Source organism: Podarcis erhardii (assembly GCF_964252035.2).
Source record: "Podarcis erhardii genome assembly, chromosome: 5".
NCBI lineage: Eukaryota > Metazoa > Chordata > Lepidosauria > Squamata > Lacertidae > Podarcis > Podarcis erhardii.
Window position 1 is genome coordinate 20,754,850 of NC_138509.1, and position 25,379 is coordinate 20,780,228.

Here is a 25,379-nt window from a genome sequence, read left to right on the forward strand (position 1 = left end):
AAATATGCTGAAAAAGTAGTAAGCTATGGATTTTGCAAACAATGCATAAGCACATGCCAGGTACTTAATATACTGCTGTTTCAGAGAGCACCATTTTAACCACTGGTTTTTAAAGCTGGAGACTCAGAGCTCAGGGAGAGGAGGGGTCAGAAAGCTTATGGAAATGGATTGGCTTTAGAATGCCTGGTGAAATACTGTTGTTGAAGAAAATCTTTGTGTGAAAAAACTGTGTGTGTGTCTCTTTCAAAGGGGCGTTAGCAGGATTACCCATGGGTGATTATAACATATTTGGAGTTCCTTAAGCACTCCCAAAAGTACATGATGTTGCACAACAGTTTGGTAAGGTGGAGCTGGTTATTCAGCTATGCCATGCTTTTTATGGGGAGGAGTTGGGAGTGAGCCAAAATCTTGCAAAACTGGATGTGAGAGAAACAGCATTTTAAAAAGTCGTTCATGGCAATCGCATGTTATATAAAGTGCCAATTTGCATGTCTGAATGAGGTATCATAGATCAAACACCACAGAAAAGGTCACTCTTTCATGTGCATAATGGCGAGGAGGAGTCATAGCACAAGGGTGATGTGGATGCTATTCACAGATAAGTAGCTACCCCTGGTACCATACATAGTTAGAAAAGCTTTCCCCAAGATGTCCCCAAAAGTTGTTGGATCACACATTCCACCATCCTTGACTATTAGCTGAGTTGGCTGGGGATGATGGGATCTGAGAACATTTGGGGACCCAAGATTGGGGAAGGTGAGTTAGACAATTTCTAGTACAGTGGTACCTCAGGTTACAGAAACTTCAGGTTACAGACTCCACTAACCCAGAAATAGTACCTTGGGTTAAGAACTTTGCTTCAGGATGAGGACAGAAATTGTGTGGCAGCAGTGCAGTGGCAGCGGGAGGCCCCATTAGCTAAAGTGGTGCTTCAAGTTAAGAACAGTTTCAGGTTAAGAACAGAACTCCAGAACGAATTAAGTTCTTAGCCAGAGGTACCACTGTAGTAGAGCTGGAGTAAACTCTGCTTGAGAACTGGATCAGCTATTGCCATTGAGAGTAGACAGTACAGCATGAAACAGATGGATGGTCAGGTTTAGAATAAGGCCACTTTACATCTTAGAGCACTTATTGATGGGCAGGCTAACATGTGGCCTGACTCCAATGAGCAACGTTGTGTATGAGACCATCTATGATGGTCCATTCACATGAAGAGAGCACATTTGCATTCAAGCCTCATTTCTGGGCCTCCCATGAGCGTCTGGGGTTGCAAAACTAGATAGCCACATGGTCTAAGATGGGTAGCCAAAGCGGTGCCCTCTAGATGTTTTAGACTACAACACCCATCATACCTGGCTATTGGCCATGCTGACTGAGGCTGATGGGAGCTGCAGTCTACAACATCTGCAGGCTACCTATGCTCTGAGAGTATGAGGATATATAAAACCTGCTGGATCAGACCAACATCCTCTCTAGCCTAGCTTCCTGCTTCCTAAAGGAGCCAGCCAACCAGACTCTAGGAGCAGGACAAGACACTTGTTCTTTTCTGATGCTGCAGTCATCAAAGCTTGAACATGCACGAACCAGTTCCAGGTTTTCACATCACTGGACAATGCCTCAAATGCAATGCTTTTCCATGGAGTCTGTTCACACACTCAGCTACGAGTCAACCACTCAACCATCACTTACCCTATCATTCTTTGGGTAAAAGATTCCTGTATTGCAGTGGGTTGGACCAGATGACCCTCGTGGTCCCTTCCAACTCTACAATTCTATGGTTCTTTGGTTCCAATGGGGTCATTAGCCTCATCTGGGGAAACTGTGACCATTGAGTCCTGTTACTGGCAAGATATGCTGCTCAATGTTCTGCATAGTAAAAATGTTCTAGGATAACATTCATGCATATTTGAGCCCCCAGCCCTTTTGCTCCAAAAGACAAATGCCTTACATTTTGCAAGCCATGGGAAATCCCATCCTTTGTTCTGTGCATCTCTTATCAGCTACACAACGTTGAAAGAGGCCAACAGCTCCCGACGTGTTATAAATTGGCTATAAGTTTCCTGTGAGGTCACATGATTGAGAAACTAAAGCCTGTGTTACTTAACTTGTAGCCTATAAAAGGAAGGCTGAACTCCTAACAGATGATTCCTGTCTGGGCCTTTGTAGAGCACCAGAAACGTCAAAGTGAGTGAGTAGATTTTTAATTTGTCCTTCCTTAATGATGACTATGCGACTGAAATACATGCGATATTGAAGACTGCCGCCAGTTCCTTGTTCAAATGGCTCAGATTGCATTGTGCTCCATGGATTTGATTAATTTCAACTAGAGCTAGATCTGCCGCCTTAACTCTCTCTTCATTGATAATCCATCCTTTGATTATTAAGTGTTTTCCGTATCAGACTTTCACATCTGCCTGCGCTTATCTAATAATTAGCTCCAGATTTAACGACGAGTTGATTTTGTGTCCAACAGCAATGTAATTTGTTAGTATCTTGATCCATTTTGCTTAACACCCTGATTTAAATGCAGCTGGCAAATTGTCCTTTTGAATGTATTGTTCGGAAGGAGGCATTCCGTTGCAAAGGAAGAAGGCATTTCTATTCCTTTTATAATTATGCAGGGAAAATGGTATTTTGGCCAAGTACAGCTTGCCCTACCCAGGTGATAAAAGTTCCACTGGCTGAGATACCCTCCTAGTTAGAGCTGGGAACTGCTTTGCATATAGTCACCTGGTGTCAGCATCCTCTTCATAACCTTCTGGCTTCATGTTTTCAATCAATTCAATTTAGCCCAGAGACGCTGCTGAAGCATAATAGGGGAAGGGCCATAGATCAGTGGTACAGCCCATGCTTTGTGTGGGGAAATCCCAGTTTCAGTTGTGGGCATCTCCAGCTACAGAGGACAATGTCTATTGAATCAGATCAGTCCATCTAGCTCAGTATTGTTTGCACTGACTTGTAGCAACTTTCCAGGATTTAAGATGCTGGAGATTGAACCTGGAACTGGAGGCGGATCCCCCACACAGTGTGCAGAGCCAGGAAGGCACCTTCCGACCTCCTTCCCAAAGCCTAGTAAACGCTTGCTTCAGGAAGGAGGTGGGACCCTGACAAGGTTCTAGACTCCTCCTTCCCAAGGCCTAGTTAGTGCCTCCCTTCAGAAACCCCTTTAACGGGGAACCCTGGTATCGCCGCCGCAAAGAGGAAGATGGACTAAAAGATTCCGCCCAAGGCCTGATACCGCCAAAGTTGTGACGTTTTGCTACGGGAAAGGCGAAACCTGCCAATGCAGGGAAATTCCTTTCCGGCCCTTTAACAGCGACCTTAACGTAGCAGCACCCGCATACCTGTGAAGATAAGTTAACCTGCAAAAGAAGACATCAACTGAGGGTGGGTAGGGTGGGAGAAGCTCTGGAGCCAAGTGAGGATTCCCAGGTAAGATCCTCCCTCTATTGTGTGGGCAGGTAGTCCCTCCCCTGCCTGGCCTGGTCTCCATGGCAACGCTTCCCCCAGGTGGGATTGGACAACTGACTGAGGTAGACGGAGACCTCCAGGTATCCCACCTGAGGGAAGGCAAAGCCAAGCCTATACTGATGGGGCCGCTCCAGATCCAGGGCTGCGCGCGTCCATGCAAAGGGCGCCCCCCGTTTTAAGCGGGGAGCAGTCACTTGCTTTAACTGACCTAACCCCTCCCCAACAACTTACAAACCAGTATGGCTAACCTGACACAACAACAAAAAAGCCCGCACACTAACATGCAAATAAACTACACTGCAACCAACCAAATGTAGCCAACCGAACCTTAGACCCTCCAGTCTCTCACAATGCCAATAAAAACAAATAACTATATAAATAAAGGACCTACTCATGAGACACTGACACAAAAACCCTGCAGAAACGCAATGCAATAGAATGAAAAGCTCCTCACCCCCAACCCTCTCTCTCCCCTTTATTTTCCCCCAAAATCTATGACAATAGCATCTCATACTGAATGTAAACGAACTATGAAGAGACACTCTGAATTGAAAGCAGAGACACTATATGTACTTTTCCTTGTTTGTTTGTTTGTTTGTTTGTTTGTTTTGTATCACAAAATATTTATTTATTTAATTTAAAAAAACCTGTTTATATTACTGAATTTAAAGCCCACCCTGGGACCTGCTGGCGAAGGGTTGGTTATATTATATTATTATTGTTATTATTATTGTTATTAGTATTATTAACAATAATAATAGTAATAATATAGGTGCTAGCTATTATGTTAGGCATGAGGCCTCTTCTGGGTGCTCTTGGGCTCCAACTTGTATCGGCCCAAGGCAGCGTGGCCAATGGGTTCTCCTACCTTGCATAAAAACTTGTTGTGTGTAGCTGTTCAAGAGATGAGGAAACAAAAGAAAATTAAAAGAGTGTTGGAAATGGTGCACAATCCCCTACTTCAATCTATTACACAACACTTTACCCACAATATTTTAAATCCTTGTTCATATAGCCTTCATTTCATTGCAGTGCATTATAATTGGTACAGTTGGGTTTGGGTTAATTCTTTTCTCCTATCTCTACCTCTTTAATTCCCCCCCCCCCAGGTCAAACCACTGAACAATGCTGGTGCTTCTAACGCTCTCTGTGTTGGTTTCGCAATTTTCACCAGCATCGTTCCAGGGCTCACTGCAAGTTATACAGAACTTGGATCGGAATGCCTGCTCACTGGTTGTATGTGGACCAGCTGAGAAAGGGTTACCAGGGATAAATGGGAGAGATGGAGTCCAAGGACCAAAAGGGGACAAGGGAGAGCAAGGTATGGAAAAGGTGACTTCCTAAGAGCTCCCATTATTTGAGGATCAGCTTTTGATTCACACACTGGGGAGGGGGAGACAGGAAACCATGCAGTCCCACATAATTTAAGCAAAAGCAGCTTATGATGCAACTTCATGATGAATCTGAAGTTTACCCACCTGAGGGTAAAAGCCTTAGTCTTGGTTGGAGGGGAGGTTGTAAGCCTCTTGCTGCCCTTCCGAGGGAAAGGGGTATCCTGTTAAAAGGATCCTGGAGGAGATGCTTCTATCCAGATTCCCAGATGGGGGCTAGAGCCATAGTACCCTTCAAGGTGGAGATCCTGGTGGGGATGTACCTATCTGATGTAAGTCATAGGACCTCCTTGCCTCAGGGTAGACCCTTCCAGCAGGCGGGTTGGTTGTTATAGGATATACCCAATGCCTATGACAAACCTCTTACATCTGCAACCAATAAAGCTGTGCTCTTATTCAACTCAAAAGAATGTGTCTTGACTGGTTTTTCTCCACTGGGTAGGGGCAGCAGAGTCGCTGTGCCTGAACATGCAAACAGCATAAAAATTCTACCAAGACAACATAAAAGCAAAGTAGCATGACATAAATATAAAAATGAATCTTAAGTTTTCAAATTGATACTGTAAAGACTGTGTGGGTCCATCAATAGTGAGGGCTAGAAGGGCAAGACTGCATGATGTTCTGCATTTCTCCTCCTCTCACTGGATTAAGAAGGACATGATGTCAAACAGAGAAGGAAAAGGCAGAAGAGGAGAAAGCAAATCTAGGGAGGGGAGGAGAACGTCATCTGGTGGATGTATGGCAACAGCCACCTTGAATGTAGCTGCCTTGGCTAACTTTAGAATTGCCATACATCCAGAATCTCCCATACATACCTGGAACACTGCAGTCAGAAGCAGTGTTTGTGCAGAAATCAGCCAAATGTCAAGGCAGACATATGGCAACCGATGTCGGCAGTGTCGTTTTTGCAACTATGGCCAAAAAAGCTCAACAACTTTTCCGTCCAGATTTTCACTTTTTGAAATATGGCAACCCTAGTTAACTTAGCAATGATGATGACCCAAGACTGGAATCAATGCATTGCTTCTTGTGTTAGCATCTTTAAACTGAAATTGGCATGAGATCATTTGCCAGTAATTTATCAGCCTTGTGTTCATCACAAGTGCCTCTTGTTCACCCACTTAGTAAACCACTTTCCCCCTCTTTTTAAAGATTTTAATATGATATTATAACAATATGTAGCTGTACATCAAACATGTTTGCTTCGCCATGCAGAAAAAGAAAGAAAGAAAGAAAGAAAGAAAGAAAGAAAGAAAGAAAGAAAGACATATGAAGAGGGAAAGGGACAACATAACAAAGACTATAGTATCGTGCATAAGTTAAAAGGGGAAATATCATCCATTGTCATTCCAGAAAAGTAAAAACAAGGCCCACCTTTTAATAATCTTCTCCCTTGGGTTATTATGTATTGCATTCCTCTCATATGTAAGCTTTATCATTAAGATAACCCAATTTTTCATTCTTCCACTTAATGCCAGGGTTGGCAGGACCAAGAGGAATTCTTGGTCCTCCCGGAAAAATGGGACCAGCTGGACCACAAGGAGAAAAGGGGACCCAAGGAGAGCAAGGACCCAAAGGAGATGCTGGAGCAATGGGTAAGGAGTGTTGTTGACTAAATGGAATTGTATTGCATTAAATTCAACAAAAGCTAGATATTATTACAAGAAATCAAACTTCTTTTTTAATATTTTTATCCACATCTGTCTCTAAGTCTTGTTAGAGGGCCATCCTGCCCATTGGGCGCATCAAACATTTTCCCTGGACAGGAGTACAAACCCACCAAGGTGCTCTTTCCTTGCTCCCAGTACAGGGCTGGCCCAAGACATTTTGCTGCCTGAGATGAAAGACAAGATGGTGCCCATACCCCAGTCCATGTACAGAACCTCACCAGACTTCCAGTTGAAACTTATTTCAATACTAGTCATAGGACAGTGTCCTCCAGCATTCTGAAGGCATACCAGATTGGGACAATGTCATGCACATTTCAATGTTCCCAGTTCTAAGGCCCAGGAGCTCCTGATGCACTGCAACTCGTCACAAGAGACCTTCCCCCTTTGGTGTATATCTCTGCCTGCTCACAAAACCTCTTTCTTTTTGTAGGACCGCGTGGAATCCGAGGTTTGCAGGGTCCTCCAGGAAGCGTTGGCCCCTCTGGAGCACAAGGCAACAATGGCCCACAAGGTGAAAAAGGCGTCAAGGGAGAAACAGGTAATCCTAAGTGCTAAATAGTTGGATTTCTGCTAGAGGGTTCAATATACCACAGTGGCCAGGATCCAAAGCAGCATACAACTACTTCTGCACACCCAGTGGGGTTGGGGGCTTCTGCTTCTCAAACAGCCATTTGTGATATCCCTGGAGACCTACCATCCAACTAAAGAAGTAAGAAGACCTAAATGTCAGTCCAAGTGCTTAAGCATGCCTAAGTAGCTTTTTTGGATCCCAGTCACAGATTTTAAAAGAATACACTGAAAATGTTCATGGCATCTGTTGTCCAGATACTTAGTATGGTACAGTTTCCAAGTTATAAATGCTATGTGAGTGGAGAAAGCAACCATAAAATGCCCATACCTCTGATATTTCCCTCTCTATTTACAGTGGTACCTTGGGTTACATACGCTTCAGGTTACATACACTTCAGGTTACAGACTCTGCTGACCCAGAAATATTACCTCAGGTTAAGAACTTTGCTTTAGGATGAGAACAGAAATCATGCAGCAGCAGCACAGCAGCAGCAGGAAACCCCATTAGCTAAAGTGGTGCTTCAGGTTAAGAACAGTTTCAGGTTAAGAACAGACCTCCAGAATGAATTAAATTCTTAACCCGAGGTACCACTTTACATCCATCGTGGATGCCAATGAAAGAACAAGCAAATACATCATAGGCTGACAGCTCTCAAGCTTGACTCCCATTGTTAGGCAATTGGCTGGGGTCACAAAAAGATTGTGATCTGTGACAGCCAGCTTCTGAAGTCATGCTCTGGCAACATGCAAGTTATAAAATGTAGTGATAAAGGCCACTTCATCAAATGCATCTGACACTAGTCCAGAAAAGCTTGTGCTATGATATATTTGCTAGTTTCTAAGGCATGGGTAGACAACATGGGAGGTTGTTGGAACCCATCAGCCCCATTCAGCAAAACCAATGGCAAGGATGGTGTAAGTTGTAGCTCACCTTGGGAGGGAACCATATTGACTACCCCTGCTCTGCAGTACCATAGCCTCATCATTGTTTTGGTATACCAGACTAACAGGACTACCCCCTAGACGTAAAATTGTGACTATCATATCCTCAGTATAAACCAAAGTTAGTATATAAACACTGAAGCTATCATTTCTGTGAGAATGTCCAACCTAAGATGTAGGCCGCCTCTTCCCATATGAGCTGAGCCAGACAGTGCAATCATCTGAGGCCCTTCTTCATGTGCCTCCTCTACAAGAAGCCCAGAGGACAACATGAGACCAGGCTCCCTGTTTGTGGAATGCCCTCTCCAGAGAGGCTTGCCTGGCACTTTTGTTACATATCTTAGGCAAAAGCATTCCTCTTCTCCCAGGCTTTGGCTAATTAAACCATCTATGACATGCAAAGGCAAACTCGGCCCTCCAGATGTTTTGGGACCACAGTTTCCATCATCCCTGACCACTGGTCCTGTTACCTAGGGATAATGGGAGTTGTAGTCCCAAAACATCTGGAGGGCCAAGTTTGCCTATGCCTGATCTATGACCTTTTAAACCGGATAGGTGGGCTGGTATTTGTTACTATTGTGTGTATTTTTGTGCTTTTATATTGTAAACTTCCCTGTGATCTTTGGATGAAGGGCAGCATAGGAACAACAACAACAACAACAACAACAACAACAACAACAACAACAACAACAACAGACAAACTAGGGCTGAGCTGAAACTATTTACCTACTTTTGCATTTGTGATAATTACAAAGTACCTTCCATTTTTGTTGATTCTCCCCTCCCCATTCAATATGTCTGTAGGTTCAAAAGGAGCTACTGGTGCCCAAGGTCCCAAAGGTGACACAGGTGTGGCTGGGCCCAAAGGCGACAGAGGCCCAGTGGGTGAAAAGGGAGCGAAAGGAGATGTGGGAGAAAGAGGTAAGTGGTGTGGACAAAAAGGTACATCTCAACAAACATTTTGATGGCATGAGAAAGGTTCCGAAGAGACAACAGAAATAACTTCTTGATGTAGTGCATAGTTAGTTTGAGGGATTTTTAGCTGGCCACTAACAATGTTAGCCGCTTTGAGACTCCTTAAAGGGAGTGAAAGGCGGGATATCAAATCCAAACTCTTCTTCTTCTTCTTCTTCTTCTTAGATGACTTAAAAAAAAAAAAAAGTATAAAACTGGCACTCCCCAGATTCAGCTCTGAATTTGAGAAGGACCTCAGCATAGTGCCCTGGGATGAATGCCCTCCTACCTGCAATGAAAAAACTATCATTTTAAATTCCCCACAATACCCCTAATAAAGCAGCACTCCAGGGCATACTGAGCATTGAAAATGTCTGTACTCACTCCCCCCCCCAGGGACTGCTGTTTGAATACTCCGCGAGGCTCCAGAGCTTTCCATGTCACTGTAGGAAATTTAAAATGGTAACTCGCCTTACCAGTGCCCAAGGGCACTGCCCCAGGGGTGCCAGGTGCAATGCCAAGCCCTTACTCATCTTCTGCTCAATGTCAACCTCTGATACTCCTTTCCAGTTAACGAAAAGAAAAGATTTGTGACTTGTTCACACTGCTCCTGCATACAACCTTTTAAACCAATTGGCTATGGCTGTTTATCAGATGTTAACATGCATAGGAAAACAGAAGCCACCTACCAACTAACTTGCTAGAGTGTAGTTGTTGTTGTTTTTTAAAAAAATCCTGTATCAATAAGTTTTTAATGTTAGACATCTTATTATGTTTTCATATGTGCTGGAAGCTGACCCGAGTGACTGGGGAACCCCAGCCAGATGGGCGGGGTATAAATAATAAAAATTATTATTATTATTATTCTCTCCATAGGATTACAAGGAGCGACCGGTACCCAAGGGCCAGTAGGGAAACCAGGATCTCCTGGATCCAAAGGAGATAAAGGATCTGTAGGTGACAAAGGGACCAAGGGTGACAGCGGTCTCTCAGGTAAGGAGGGTAGCCTTTTGTAGTTGATGTTAAAAGTGATGCATTAAAAGTGTTAGAGCAAAATTTGTCTTTTAAGTTGCTGTGCACTTTTTAGTTGGTGCAATCCATGTGAATTTTGTAACTCTGATTATTGAGGGAAAGTTTAAGTGAGCAATCAGGGTGGAGCTAACTTTATTAAAAAATCACACAACTCGACTGAGACTGTATTTAATTCCTGGGTGGGGTGGGAATATTTATTTTAGTTTGGGCCTTAACAGGAAGGTCTGAAAGAGGGATCAAGCGATGGATACAGGTATCTGTATAAACAAAGGCTTCTTTCAAAAAAGGGCAAACGTTTACTGTTGATGGACATTAATACCACTGAACCATTAATGGTATAATTAATTCGTACCATTAATACACACATGCATACACCAACACACAAGCAAAACAGACCTAGTAAGAGATCACCACCCAATATTCACTAATGTACAAATTCATTTCCAGTTGATTCTACACTGAGATTATGTATTTAATATAGCATAATATTATTTAAATTTTCATAGAATTAATGAATGAATTAATTATGGCAGCAATTGATTGATTGTGACAACAACATGTTTATTGTGTTGTGCCATTTCATAGAATCATAGAATCATAGAATCATAGAGTTGGAAGAGACCACAAGGGCCATCGAGTCCAACCCCCTGCCAAGCGGGAAACACCATCAGAGCACTCCTGACATATGGTTGTCAAGCCTCTGCTTAAAGACCTCCAAAGAAGGAGACTCCACCACACTCCTTGGCAGCAAATTCCACTGTCGAACAGCTCTTACTGTCAGGAAGTTCTTCCTAATGTTTAGGTGGAATCTTTTTTCTTGTAGTTTAGAACCATTGCTCCATGTCCGCTTCTCTGGAGCAGCCATTTGTATTGTCTGGCAATTTTTACAGTTCCTGGGTGGGTGGAAATTGGAGAGAGAGGTGGCATTTGGTTTAACAAAACGTTTCACATCCACACTGTGTGCAATATATTGTTTACCGCATATTACTACAGTACTGAATCTTGCAGATCATGATCATTTTATTATTTCTCAGAGGTCAACCTTATGAAAAAACAAGTCAGTGACCTAGAGGGGCAGCTAAGAGCCTTGCAAGCCAGTTTCTCCAAATATCAAAAAGGTAAATGTGCCAGTGTGGTGTAGTGGTTAAGAGCGGTAGTCTCCTAATCTGGGGAACCGAGTTCGCGTCTCCGCTCCTCCACATGCAGCTGCTGGGTGACCTTGGGCCAGTCACACTTCTGTGAAGTCTCTCAGCCCCACTCACCTCACAGAGTGTTTGTTGTGAGGGAGGAAGGGAAAGGAGAATGTTAGCCGCTTTGAGACTCCTGAAGGGGGGTGAAAGGCGGGATATCAAATCCAAACTCTTCTTCTTCTTCTTCTAAATGTTGCATGAAGCAGAAACATTGTGAACCATCTTTTGCAATCTTCCTTGGTCCGTTTGGCCCCTTAACAGAGAACCAGTACCAACATACAGTCTATGGGCACATTATATGTGATAGCACAGGGATGTTCATTGTAACCCTTAGATTCCAGCACATGCATGCATCATTCCCTTGTTGTAGCATTAGAGAACCAGCAGCAACATTGTCTTTGCAAGATTATGATCGCAGCACAAACTCAATAAGCACAGGGATAAATTGTGTAGGTTATCCCTAGTCTTTTGCAGCGTTATCCGAACCCGCTTTTTAAAGATCCGTTTTCCTTTCCTGCAAAATAACTGCAACATTTTGAAAATTCGGTGAAGAAAATGTAAACACTGGGGTTTCTTTTGAATGTGCTGTAGCCTGGCCAGAGCCAGGTGCACCATCAATTTTCAATTGTTACCTTTGTGGCCACAGCTAAGGTGCTATGAGGGTTCTGTTGATTCTACATAGGATGGCATTAATCACCTTGTTGCTAAAGTAAAGGTAAAGGGACCCCTGACCATTAGGTCCAGTCATGACCGACTCTGGGGTTGCGGTGCTCATCTCGCTTTATTGGCCAAGGGAGCCGGTGTACAGCTTCCGGGTCATGTGGCCAGCATGACTAAGCTGCTTCTGGCGAACTAGAGCAGCGCACGGAAATGCCGTTTACCTTCCCGCCGGAGCGGTACCTTTTTATCTACTTGCACTTTGACGTGCTTTCGAACCGCTAGGTTGTTAGAAGCTGGGACCGAACAACGGGAGCTCACCCCATCACAAGGATTCGAACTGCCGACCTTCTGATCAGCAAGTCCTAAGCTCTGTGGTTTAACCCACAGCGCCACCCGTGTCCCTCTTGTTGCTAAAAGCATTATCCAAATTCAAGATTTCTATGGGTTACAAATAGCAGAGGTTGTCATCCATTTACCGGCTTCGCAAAACACAGTGGCTGACTATCAACCTGACGCCCACTCCCTTTGTTTGTTTTAGTTGCAGCATTCCCAGGAGGGCGAATCGTCGGTAACAAAGTATTCGTCACCAGCGGCTACGAAGGCACCTTTGATGACCTGAAGCAAAAGTGTCTGCAAGCCGGGGGCCAGCTGGCCGCCCCCAAAAATGCTGCAGAGAACACAGCCGTCCAACAGATAGTTGTTCAGCATAACAAGTCGGTCTTTCTTGGGGTAACTGATATCCAGACGGAGGGGAAATTTAGGTACCTGAATGGCGATGCCATCGTTTACTCCAACTGGCTACAGGGAGAACCCAATAACGAAAAGGGCAGGGAGAACTGTGTAGAGGTTTATGTGAATGGAAAGTGGAACGACCGGGCCTGTGGGGAAAAGAGGCTAATACTCTGTGAATTTTAGGCCATCTGTTCCAAAAAAAAAAAAAAGAGCTCGACCCAGCCACAAGCTTCAGTACTGTGTTTGCTTTTTATCTGTAGACATTAATCATTATTTTGTTAATCCTTTGTTGTTTTTGTCTATTGACATATGTGCACACATAAGATAGCCAATGGGCCAGGGTGGGACCTGACAGGTTTTATAAGGACTGCTGCTGCTCAGCAGAGAGGGCTTCTTTTAAATTGCTTTTAACAATTTTTTTTAAAAAAATCCTTTATAGATTTTATTATTATTATTATTATTGGGTTTCAACTGTTTTTAACTGAGTTATAAGGGCATTTTGTGGGATTTACCTGGGAGGAGAGGAGCGGGAGAGGAAGCTCCTTCGGGCAGGACCTTTCTTCTTGCTTGTGTTACTATATAAAGTACTATGTAGATTGATGGGCTTATATCAATAAATCATGATCCGTTTTCCGCTTAAGACGCACATTCAGAATGAAATGTAAGGTCTTTCTTGTAAATCTGAAGTTGAAAATGGTTTGTGGGTATCCCCCCCCCCAAGTGGGGTGCATTGCTTTTGATGTGGGTGGGGGATTTTTACATGCACAGGATATTTTTATATTTATATTTTCAAAACTGTTTATTAAAAGAGATTTTCTTGGAGCAAACAGAATTATTTTCATCATATGAGTAAGCATTCCTAGGAGCATTTATCTGAGGTAGAGATGGGTTAAAAAGTACTGAATCATTTAACTAACAAGGGCTAGCCAGAACCTGCTTTCCACTGTTCTGCCTCATGGTCTACCACTTGTGCAAATCAGATCCTCATTGGTATTCACACCCAAACATGTAAACTGACCAGCTACGCCATTGCTTCCAATAGGATGTACACCAGAATGTGGTAAACAATGCTGCCTTTCTATTCCATTGTGTGATGCACATTTGGTCAAACATTGGAAAGACATACACATATTAAATTCCACAATGGTTCATCATTTCCCCAAGAACTTGCACAACATTCTCTGCATCCAGATAGATTTCACTTTCTGACTCGCTTGCTCTATAATTCATGCTGATTATATTTCCGCTGATGAAAAATAAACTGGGTGGAATTGGACATAACAAGGATTTGTGCTAATGGTTCATACTCAGCCAAACGACAATGGCTGGGGTTGGAAATTTTGGGTAGTAGTGTACCAAGTTTTGCTTAGTTAATAGAGGATATCATCTTACCTCCCTGCAAACAAATCAGGGTGAATGCTCAATATGTAGGTAACTTGGAAATGACCTCAGTTGAGAAAATATTTTGCAACTATAGGCTGTAACATGAGACATACTATACCCGCTTGGGTCTTCTTCTGAACACATGAACAATCTTCTGATATTAGGGCATCGTTAGTAAGTTATACATGTATGATTGCAAGGCAAAAGCTGTACAGCCTTGACCACAGTAAATCAAACATCTCTCACTGTGTTTCTAGATGGTGTTTTAAGATAAGCTAACTTGCCCTTCTCCAAAACAAATATTGACTGGAAATGTAGTTCAAATACTGAACAAAATTTATTCTGCTTTAGCAATCTGGCCAATATGACATCTTTTTTTTTTTTTTTAAACGATTTATTCACCTTTCCTAAAGTGGCGGTGGTGGTGGTGGTTCCTTCTTAACAAAATAAATTACACTACCTGTGTGCTTTCCAGCAACTTCTACTGTTGTCTTTGCAAAAGAGCATTTTTAGTTGGAGAGCATCATGTGCTTCACATGGACTGAAATGGTAGAGTCAAGCAAAAGGTGCATCAAGTGATTTTCTTGAAATTTGCTTTCAATTCTTAAACCTCCTTCACTAGGGCTGCCATCAAAACTTTGAGCTGCTTGGTGACCAGTTGTGTCCGATTCTGCTGTCTGAAGTGGAGCAAATATGGATCAAGTAATTTCAGCAAAGCCCATGAATTCCCCCCCCCAAGCCTGCCCTCCATACACGAGAGGTGGGTGAAAGATGGCTTGGCAGAAGTGTGAGAGACGACAGCCATCATCTGGCAGCACAGGGATGTGCCGAGCGGTGGGAAACCTGCCGTGTCAGATGGAGGCCACCAGAGAAGGTTCTAGATCAAGTCCCTGGGATGACCATTAGGTCACTTGTCCACCTGAAGGCAAAAGCGGGGGGCCTCACTTCCTGAGGCACTCCAGCATAAGCACTCAGAGCAAAATGAAGACCCATGGCAGGGAACAACATGAATGGTGCTGTGGGTGGGGATGAAAATACATGGCCAAGCTTCAGATGAGTCCTCCGAAGCCCCATTCCTACAGTGCCTTTTAAAAAGGTGCTTGGGGGGTTCATTGATTTGAGAAAGGCACTCATCGCTCTCAGAGGCAATATTGACTGGCACACTACTAAAATAATAGTTGTTCCTGTGAATGGAATCAAAAGAACTATCTGAAACAATGGTTGAGGAACAACAGGTCATGAACCATGCTGGCTACCAATATGTGATCCAGCCCACCTCCACACTTGCTGCCTTTGTTCAGTTCATCTATGAACTTGTCTCTTTTTCAATACTGAGGTGGGTTCCCCCCCCCCCTAAAGTCTACACTAGGCTACACTACACTACTCCAATCATCTTATTGATTTATGGAATGATATGTGAATTGTACATGTGTTTTTTAACAAAACGCCGCTGCAAAATGTATTCTCAAAGGTCAACAACTCGGGAGGGATGACCCAAAACCCACCCTATCTTACATTGTAGAAGCTCCAGACTGTCTGTTGTCTGGAGTGGGTGGGGATTTGAGCTTTGCTCCATGGAATTTCAACTGATAAATCACAGTGGGTGGAAGAAGAAAAAAGAGAGAGAATATTCTCACTTGAGAGATAAACACAGAGGACGCTGGGGTGCTTCCAATATTGAAACAAAATTTGGACTTGAAGAAGGTAAGTGTGATCCTGAAAACAGGAACCTTTTCTGTGCCTGTACACTAGAGAGAGAGAGAGAGTGCATTCTTCATTTTAAAAGAACTCCCATGTAATTTTGCTTCAGCCAGATTCCAGCCACAAAAAGATTGCCAATACACAAAGCACGTGGAGGAAGTAGATATCTATGCAATACAATCTCTATTTATGTGTGATAGATAAATAGATAAATAAGATATACAGTGGTACCTCGGGTTACATATGCTTCAGGTTACATATGCTTCAGGTTACACACTCCATTAACCCAGAAATAGTGCTTCAGGTTAAGAACTTTGCTTCAGGATAAGAACAGAAATCGGCAGCAGGAGGCCCCATTAGCTAAAGTGGTCTTCATGTTAAGAACAGTTTCAGGTTAAGAATGGACCTCCGGAACGAATTAAGTACTTAACCCGAGGTACCACTGTATTTGCAAGGGTTGTAGTCTTGATTGTTTAACCTGCTCTGCTGTGAAATGTTTTCAGCAGCCTTAATCTGCTTGAAAATTCTACTGCTACTATACATTTGTTTTCCTTGTTGTTCCATGTCCTTGTGTCCATATGGATGAAAGGCAGGATTTAAAATACTTTACATAAAATATTATTTGCATGTGTTGCAACATTTACACTGCAACCCTATGTGGGTCTACTCAGAATTCAGCCTCATTCATTTCAATTGGGTTTGTTCCCAAGTAACTGGTATAGGAATACAGCCTTAGTTGGTTAATTGGTTAGATATTTTTCAAGACCTTTCAAACGTCAAGGATGATTAATTCAAGCACTTATAAAAATTATGACCACTAAAGCTATCCTGAGAAAACTCTCACACAGGAGGGGTGCCTCTTCAAAAAATAATAATAAATTCATTTGAAGATGGGTTTTCTAAGACTTGCCTGAGAAGAAATCTTGCAGTGTTCTTCCTGGCAGCTGTTGCTCCATCTTCCCTCTGTTAACAGAACCTATGACATCTTTTTAATACGGTTTTGAACCAATGCACTCCCTCATCAGTTATATATCTTGTTATTTTCATTTTCTAATTTCATTTTCAGAGAAGGTTGAGGTTTTTCTGACCACAATTAGTTTCATAATCCCACCTCAAGATCCCCCAATTGTCATTTTCCCTACGACATTTTAAAGCCAATTTTGTATATAAGCACATTAGGTTATAAGTACAGGCTCAGTCCACAGCACCTTAAGTTATAGGTATTGGGCAGCCCTTCTCAGCTTTGGGTCGGTCCTAGATGTTGTTGGACTACAACTCCCATCATTTATTGTTGGCATGGCCAGTGGTCAGAGAGGATGGGAGTTATACTTCCAGAACACCTGGCAACCCAGGTTTGAGAAGGGCTGCTTTAGAATCTCAGCAGGCAGAGCAAGGGGGTTTCTGTCTTAAACTGTTTCAGACTGCTGCAAATCAGAACGTAGGTAGGCAAAACACTATTCACAAATGTAAATGGCTTCCTAAACCAAATAATTTCAGGGAAGGTTTCAGATCACAAGCTGGTTAGGGGGGCTTTAGCCTTTTAGAGGGGCCCGCTATGGTTCCCATCCAAATCAGAGGTTTGCGCTTGCTGTTTGCACTAGAAAAGCTCCTGTTCACACCAATATAGGTTTTCCTTTCAGTACAAATGACAGCTGTGAGAGGATCCAAACTGGTAATGTATTTGGGGGCAAAGGGTTAAAGCTCCATTTAGCCCCCCCCCCCCGAGATTTGCTGTTATCGTGCACGGTTATATAGTTCAGATGCATTTGTGATGTAATTGTTATTTTGGAATATTACTTATTTCTTATAATAAGTTTTGCTTAATTTTTTTACCACAACTACAAATCCATATGTTGAGATGAAGGAAGTATTTTAAAATGTTTTTTTTGTGTGTGTGCAGATCTCTTTTTTAGAAAGTCACATCTTAAAGTAGAAATGGGATGGAACAGATTTATGAATGAACACATGCAGAATTGGCCATCCCTAGTTGAAACTCTCCATGTTGTGCAACATGTGTGCAAAACTTACAGGGAGGCTATGCCGTGTTGAGCATCCAGTGTACAAAACCTCCTGTTGGTGCTATTGATACACTTTTCCTGAGCCTTTATTCAAATAGGCTCAGTTACTACTCTTTATGTGCATTTGCCCATCGACTCAAATGTACCTGAAATTATATCTTACATATAACATTTTTTCCATTCAAGACTAACAAAATCATTATTTCACACAACTGTTTTACTAGGATCACTTTAGAATTGTTCTCTGTAAAAACGGCAATAGATCATGCTGAAAAGGCTATACATGCATTCTTCTAAAATCAACTTTCTAGGCATGGGATTCCTTTGGACTTTTGGCTTCCTTATCTTGCCGGCAGCATTCTCACAAAGCACAATCCCCACTGCAGGCAAGGACAACACGTGCCCTTTCATTCTTGGAATGCCTGGGAGCAATGGATTGCCAGGTCCAGCAGGGGAAAAGGGTGATCAAGGTACAGTTACAAAGACTTGTCAGGGATGGGCTTAGTGCAGGCATGTCCAAAGTCTGTTCTGGGGGTCTAAACCCGGTTTGATCCGGCCCCTGTGGCAGTTTATTTCCTGGGGTAAAATCCTAAAAAATGCTCAACAACTTCAATCCTAAAAAGATGACTGTTGTGTAGTAAGGACCTTGGTCAGCAAGGGCTGCTCATCGCCTTCTTGGGGGCGACATTTGTGGCCCCTTGCACTCCAGCCTCATTACCCCACCACACACACTGACCAGCCATTGCAGGGAATTCCCTGTGCCCTGGGGATAGCAGATTTCCATTGATAGCAGATTTCCATTGAAGACCGTGGCAGCCCAGCCAGTGGCTGAATCGCCAGGGCAGAAACTTGCTGGCCATCCGGACATTGGCCCCAGCCCTGCCCAACCAGGCAGCACTGCTTTAAAAGGCCCATCGCCTGGTGGAGCTCTGTAGCGCTGTTGACCATTTTAAATTCCAGATCATTGTCTGCCTGCATTTGTACTCTCTGACTTCACCTTAGAATTGGAGCCACAACTGGGAAACATTCTGAGGAGGGAGCATTGGGATGCTACCACTGTGTGTGTGTCTCCATACTGGACCGCTGTCATTTCTGCCGCCCCTGATGCTATCCTAATTGTCACTTTTTGGGGATACCCCTCTTAGCCTTGTTTTGGTATCTAGGGGACAAATGGTAGCCATGATGGGATGGGATACTGACCCATCCCATGGATTCGTATTTCTTCCTTCCTTCCTGTTATTCCTCGTGTTTCTTCCTGTTCATTTAATCCCTTGATTTCTAGGACCCCAAGGAATTCAGGGACCTCCAGGAAAAGCTGGGCCTCAAGGCGATAAAGGAGATCGGGGTCTAGTAGGTGAAAGAGGACCAAAGGGAGACCATGGAGCAAGAGGTAGGAGCCTAGTCATAAGATTAGCTACCTGCTAATCTGACATCTTTCTTCTCTGGTGGACAAGTCATACTGGGCACTGAGGAGACAACCGCTGAATGCAACCTGCTTTCATGTAAGAGTATTTGCAAAGTACAAGGCATCATCTCAATGGTTTCACTTTCCTTCACCCAGTTAGTAGTAAAGTTACAGCCACCTGAAATCAAGATATAATTTCACCTAAAGCAAACAAACATTGCCTTTTCTGTGGCTGTATCTGCACTGTGAGGGAGGACGTTTATTTTGACAAATAATTACAGAGAAAGATCTCACCTTGTGGCGACATTTCCCTGGGACAACTGATGAGAAAATCCATCACTTCTAAACTACGGTAACTGCACATTTATTTTGGTTATGTCTCTATTATACCACAAGAGGGCGTATTTAAACCAACTAGTAGCAAATGACCAAAGAACAAAAACAACCCAAAAGGGGAAATGCCACTTCCTGATGACTCTTCAAAAAACCTGACTCTGGAAAACCTGATCTGATAAACTCATAATAGAATTGTGGAGTTGGGAGGGACCCCAAGGGTCATCTAGTCCAACCCCCTGCAATACAGGGATCCTACCCACAGCAATCCCTGAGTGGGCTCGAACCACCAACCTTCCCAGTAAGCAGCCAGACGCACTGACCCACTGCACCACAGAGAGCATCCGTCACTGAAAGAAGAGGGTTATCAGTACAAAGACCTAGGTAGACCAGGGTCAGCTGGTTGTTTCAGTTTCAAAAAATTATAAGTGTACAAACTTTGTAAACCTATAAAAGGAGAATTCCTATGGTCAGGGGCTCCAAGACTTGACCACACTATATTTCCCCAGGTGTCACCAAGAAATGCCCACAATAGGCTTTATGCCAGTCAGTTTGGAATAATGGTTGGCTTTTTTGCTCATTATATAACAATAATGTTCATTATATAACAATAATGTCCCCTCTCTATAGGTACTCAGTTGCTGATGCAGTTCGTCCTACACCTATTAGGAAGTCTGCCTAAATGCCTCCATCTATGTCATTCCTATAATAGCATACTTGGTGAATATAGTGTCAGGCATCCCCAAACTCAGCCCTCCAGTTGTTTTAGGACTACAGTTCCCATCATCCCTGACCACTGGTCCTGTTAGCTAGTCCCAAAACATCTGGAGTGTCGAGTTTGCCTATGCCTGATATAGTATCATGTTTCCATCATGATCTGCTAAGAGTGCTGTTAGAGAAACCACACTGGCAAAATCCTTTACCTGCACAGCAATCAGGGTGAGAACAATCACATCACAAACAAGATATGTGGATCCAAGTTCCTAATAGGTGGTGGTGATTTGCAGCATTTGCACAGAGCAGCTGGGACTGCTGTTACATAGTCCTTTTTAAAAACAAACAAACAAACAAACAAACAAACAAACAAACAAACAGGAATCTATTTATTGAGCTGACTTAAGCCTGATAATACTTACCCATTTGGCTTCAATTTTGATCTACTGTATCTCCAATATGTGTTTTTGGAAAAGTTTACTAAAGAAATAGAATAAAGAGAAACCAGAATCCTACTGAGAACAAACTATTTAGTGGAGAAAGGGAAATGGAGGTGGCCTCAATCACCAGCTCTGGGACAGCTGATTGATAGGATTCCAGTTTTGGGTAGTGTGTGGTTTTTGGAGATGTTAATCAGGTAGGCTTGCATGAAAATGTGAACCACAAAATTTCTTCCCCAACCCAACTGTGCCCAGCTGAATCTAGACAAAAATAGTTTTGTTAGACAACTGGGGTCATCAACTTGTTTTTAAATCAGCAGCTTTGACTTCTGAACTGCATTACTTGCTGTGTTTATTAAAGTACTTTTTCAAAAACTGAGAAGCAGAGGCAGAGAATCCAAAGGTTTTTAACGTTGCACTTGTGGAAGACAGGAGTGCCTGGCGTGCTCTGGTCCATGGGGTCACGAAGAGTCGGACACGACTAAACGACTAAACAACAACAACTTGTGGCTTATCACAGAGGTGGTTCCTCTTGTTGTCATGCTCTTCTCATTATATGCTTTACGTCTCAATATTAAGAATTTTGTCTTTATTGTTACATCATTTAGAACTTCAGCAACTGGAATCTGAAGTGGCCCATTTGAAAGAACAAGTGGAGGCTCTGAGAAACACTATGCTCAGGAACCAAAATGGTGAGAAAATGGAGTGGACTGGCGAGGATGTGGATATCAGATATCATTTTCTGAGAAATGCATGAAGTTATCTATCAAGTGTCCTTCAGAGGGACCTACATGTTGATTTTAATATGATGATGCAGCCTAAATCCAGCTGCCCTGGCTCTTGGAGTTAAAGCTCTGAGAGATAATTTAGATTGTAAGCTTTCTCAGGACTGTACTACTTCAAGTGGCAAGGACAGGGTTGCATGTCTAAAGGTTCTCCAACCAAAAGGCAAAACAATCTCCTTCTGTATAGATTAGTTTGTTAGGAAGGAAGCTCAGCTGATCCTACTCAGTGCCAAATTTAAGTACAGTGGTACCTCGGGTTACATACGCTTCAGGTTACAGACTCCACTAACCCAGAAATAATACCTCGGGTTAAGAACTTTGCTTCAGGCTGACAACGGAAATCGCGCAGCAGCAGCAGTGGGAGGCCCCATTAGCTAAAGTGGTGCTTCAGGTTAAGAACAGTTTTAGGTTAAGAACGAACCTCCGGAACAAATTAAGTATGTAACCAGAGGTACCACTGTATAAACTAAACAAGCTATAGCATAGGGCCCCATTCTCTTGGGGGTCACCAAAAAAATTAAAAGGGGAAAAACCGGATGTACATTTTGAAAATATAAGATAAACTGCTTAATTGTATTTCAGTTCAACAATTACAGTACTTTGATAAAATACATATTTTGTTATGTGCAAATGGCTTTAGATACCTATTAGGTCCATAAATTACCATATAGCTTATATTCAACACAAAAAAGCGACAATTTGTTGTTGATAAAGGACAGCTGGACATATAAAGGGTCCCATTACCTTCAATAGCTTAGGGCCTCATCAAACCTAAATCTGGCCTTGCTACTGACTGTATCTAAAACAGCTCTGAGGGGGGTTTGGGCAGTTGAATGCACTGTCTGTCATGCCACAACAAACACAAAGCTGCTAACAAATTCTTCACTGTGGTGTTACTTTACTTTATTTGAAAGTTGAACTGCCAACTGAGGGAGGGCCCCTACTGTCTAAAATGGTAACTGTGTTGGCTTTACATTGCTAATAAGGTCATTAGTTCTAATTTGCTAGCTTTGAGTTAAACCTGATTCTGGCTATGGACGTGGGGATTAGACATTGGAAGAACTGCTAAGCTTCATATGACCAAAGCATTAATTGTATGATTTATGACAAACCTGATTCCCATTCATATTTGTACATAATTATATACCGTATTTTTCGCCCTATAGGACACACTTTTTCCCCTCCAAAAATGAAGGGGAAATGTGTGTGCGTCCTATGGGGCAAATGCAGGCTTCAGGAGAGCCCCACCGCCAGCCCCACAAGCTCAGGGGACAGCGAGGAGGCGCAGTGCGCCATCCTGCTGTCTCCCGACGTGGTTTGGAGGCTGGCGGCAGGGAGAAGGCCGCTTTTCCCTGCCGCCAGCTCCGCAAGCTCGGGGGACAGCGGGGAGGCGCAGCGCGCCATCCGGCTGTCTCCCAACGTGGTTTGGAGGCTGGCGGCGGGCTTCCCCCGCCCCCAGCCCCGCAAGCTCCCAGAGCGATGGCGAAGCTGCACGCAGATTCAGGATTGCTCTGGGACCTGTTCTGGGGGCTGGGGACGGGCTTCCCCCGCCCCCAGCCCCGCAAGCTCCCAGAGTGATTGCGAAGCTGTGCGCAGCTTCAGGATCGCTCTGGGACCCGTTCTGGGGGCTGGGGATGGGGGAAGCTCGGGCTTCCCCCGCCTCCAGCCCCGCATGCTCCCAGAGTGGGCTTAGCGCAGCTCTCTGCAAGCTGTGGGAGCCCGGCGCGACTTCGCGCTGGCCTCCAATGGCTTGCGGAGAGCTGCCTGTTCTGAGGGCAGGGGTGGGGGAAGCTCGGACTTCCCCCTCCCCAGCCCCGTGCCTGGGGGGGAATAATTTTTTTCCCTTTATTCCCCCCCCAAAAAAAATCTAGGTGCGTCCTATGGGCCGGTGAGTCCTATAGGGCGAAAAATACGGTAGTTAAAGTCACAGCAGGTTTAGCAGCTGTTCTAACAACAGTGGTTTACATTTCCTAAGAGCATTTCAAACCAGCAGACAGTGCACTCTGATAAGTCCCCACACTAAAGATTATTCAAATATCAATGTGAACTCATAAGGTTCAAACTGAAAGACACTACCCAAACTTCATATTAATAAACTAAGCATCAGCATGAATCAACAAAAGTGGTAGAGAGTGCCACCCATTAGCTAGCTAAAATGTAAGCTCAAAATACATTTTCCATCAAGTTCTGTGATTCTTTCAACTTGCAAGATGCAAGTTGGTATGGAAGAAGGATGTGTTTAATCCTTTTCCAGTAAAGGGATCAGACCATACCTTCTCATTGCAGAAGACCACCAGTTCAGTCCCTGCTATATCCTCTTAAAAGGATCAGGTATCATAGAATCTTTTGCTCAACCTAGAGCCCATCCTAGAGCTTCAGTAGACGACCTGATTCTGGGTCAGGGTTTCGTACATAGCAGAGCAGCTCCCTCGCTGCGATCTATTGAAAGTCATCCCTTCCATTTTTACAACCTTCCCAGACTGCCTTGCACTACAAGGAGGAGGAATAACTAATCAGGTACCATTCAATGAAGCCAAAACTTAACGCAGCTGTAACTGATTCTCTATTCTTCTAGCTCATTTATTCCCAAATGGCCGAAGTGTTGGTGAGAAGCTATTCAAAACCGACGGCTCCCAAGGCAGCTTTGAGGCAGCCAAGGCGACCTGCTTCCAGGCCGGTGGTCTGCTTGCCTCTCCAAGGTATTCTGCAGAGAACGCAGCCATCCAGCAAATAGTTGCTCGTCACAACAAGGCAGCTTATCTGGGGATGAACGACTTGCAGTCAGAAGGCACGTTTGCCCACCTGAACGGCAATGAAGTCAATTACACCAACTGGGCAAGCGAAGAGCCAAACAATGCTGGCGGGAAGGAGGACTGCATTGAAATATTTCAGGATGGCAAGTGGAATGACAAGTCCTGCACAGAAAGACGGTTAATAGTGTGCGAGTTTTAATCTTGGCTGCCAACTTCTGCCCAGTTGCAAGATCTGCAAGATCTCCAATCGTATTTGGGAATATCCAATGCGAACCCTGTTAGAGAATAGGGACTATCCACTGGCCCCCAGTTCCTGTACAAAGCAAGAAACCATCTCCTCCACTCAGTCTGTATTTTGCCAGAGTCCTCTTTTTACGCAACTCAGGCATCCATTTAAAGACACACAACACACAATAGCCTGTTTGCTCATTACGGTACCATCTTGCTCACTCTGAAGCCACACAACGCAATAGCAAACCCGTGCATTTCCACTTGCTCATTCCATCTGCGATTTCCACTTGTTTATTCCAGTATTGTTTTTTCCTAACGTGATTTTTTACATCTGAACACTGTGAGTGACTTAACCTGCAGAATCAGTTGGGAAATCTTTCTGTCCCTCCTCCATCTTTGGCATTGATTTCCACCATTTCCTGGCCTTTCACTTTCTGAAATCTCAGATACTTCACCAACTCCCCCCCTCTCCCCCCCCCCATTATTGTTCCAGTTGTTATGGAACCAGTGGCATAGTGTGGGGGGTGCAGGGGGGCCGGCCACACCGGCCGCAACATCTGGGGGTTAGGGTTAGGGGGCGCAAATCCACGGGTTAGGGGGCGCAAATTACTTGCCTTGCCCTGGGTACTGACAACCCATGCTACACCACTGTATGGAACAACATTTTTCTTTTGCATTTCCCCCAGGGATATTTCAAACGTGCACTTATGCAGGTGTGTACAATACAGCGTCCTACACGCACAGAGCCGCGCACCTCTGCTTCTTCTCATTTTATTTTTGCTACTTTAAATATGTGGCACAAATAGCCACACAGGCAGTAGCAGAAAACCTGACACTAGGGGAGCTGGTGTCACTGTGTTCACTGTTACAGAAATCCTTCCCCAACACCTTAAAAGGCTACATATCTTTCAACATTATTCCAATGAAAATAGGGAAGTCCTAAGGAGAAGCAGGACATTCTGGGATCAAATCAGAAACCGGGACAGCTTCTGTAAATCTGGGAC

General features: G+C 43.7%; 2 protein-coding genes across 3 annotated transcripts; both read left to right on the forward strand.

Moving 5' to 3' along the window:
• Positions 1–1,914: 1,914 nt before the first annotated feature.
• Positions 1,915–13,004, forward strand: LOC309342688 (uncharacterized protein). 2 transcript variants are annotated; one of them, XM_081863475.1, is made up of 8 exons: positions 1,915–2,184; positions 4,581–4,792; positions 6,341–6,457; positions 6,963–7,070; positions 8,849–8,965; positions 9,875–9,991; positions 11,065–11,148; positions 12,419–13,004. In XM_081863475.1, the coding sequence occupies exons 2-8, from the start codon at positions 4,597–4,599 to the stop codon at positions 12,793–12,795; spliced, it is 1,116 nt and encodes a 371-aa protein (XP_081719601.1). In that variant the 5' UTR covers positions 1,915–2,184; positions 4,581–4,596; the 3' UTR covers positions 12,796–13,004. The 2 variants fall into 2 exon arrangements, with proteins under 2 accessions (XP_081719601.1, XP_081719600.1); XM_081863474.1 differs by having other exon boundaries at positions 2,129–2,188.
• Positions 13,005–17,111: 4,107 nt separating this feature from the next.
• LOC309341594 (pulmonary surfactant-associated protein D-like) lies at positions 17,112–24,874 on the forward strand. Its single transcript, XM_081861298.1, has 5 exons — positions 17,112–17,138; positions 18,026–18,184; positions 18,997–19,104; positions 21,215–21,298; positions 23,967–24,874. Exons 2-5 carry the CDS (start codon positions 18,028–18,030, stop codon positions 24,341–24,343), a joined length of 726 nt encoding a protein of 241 aa, XP_081717424.1. The 5' UTR covers positions 17,112–17,138; positions 18,026–18,027; the 3' UTR covers positions 24,344–24,874.
• The last annotated feature ends 505 nt before the right edge of the window (positions 24,875–25,379 follow it).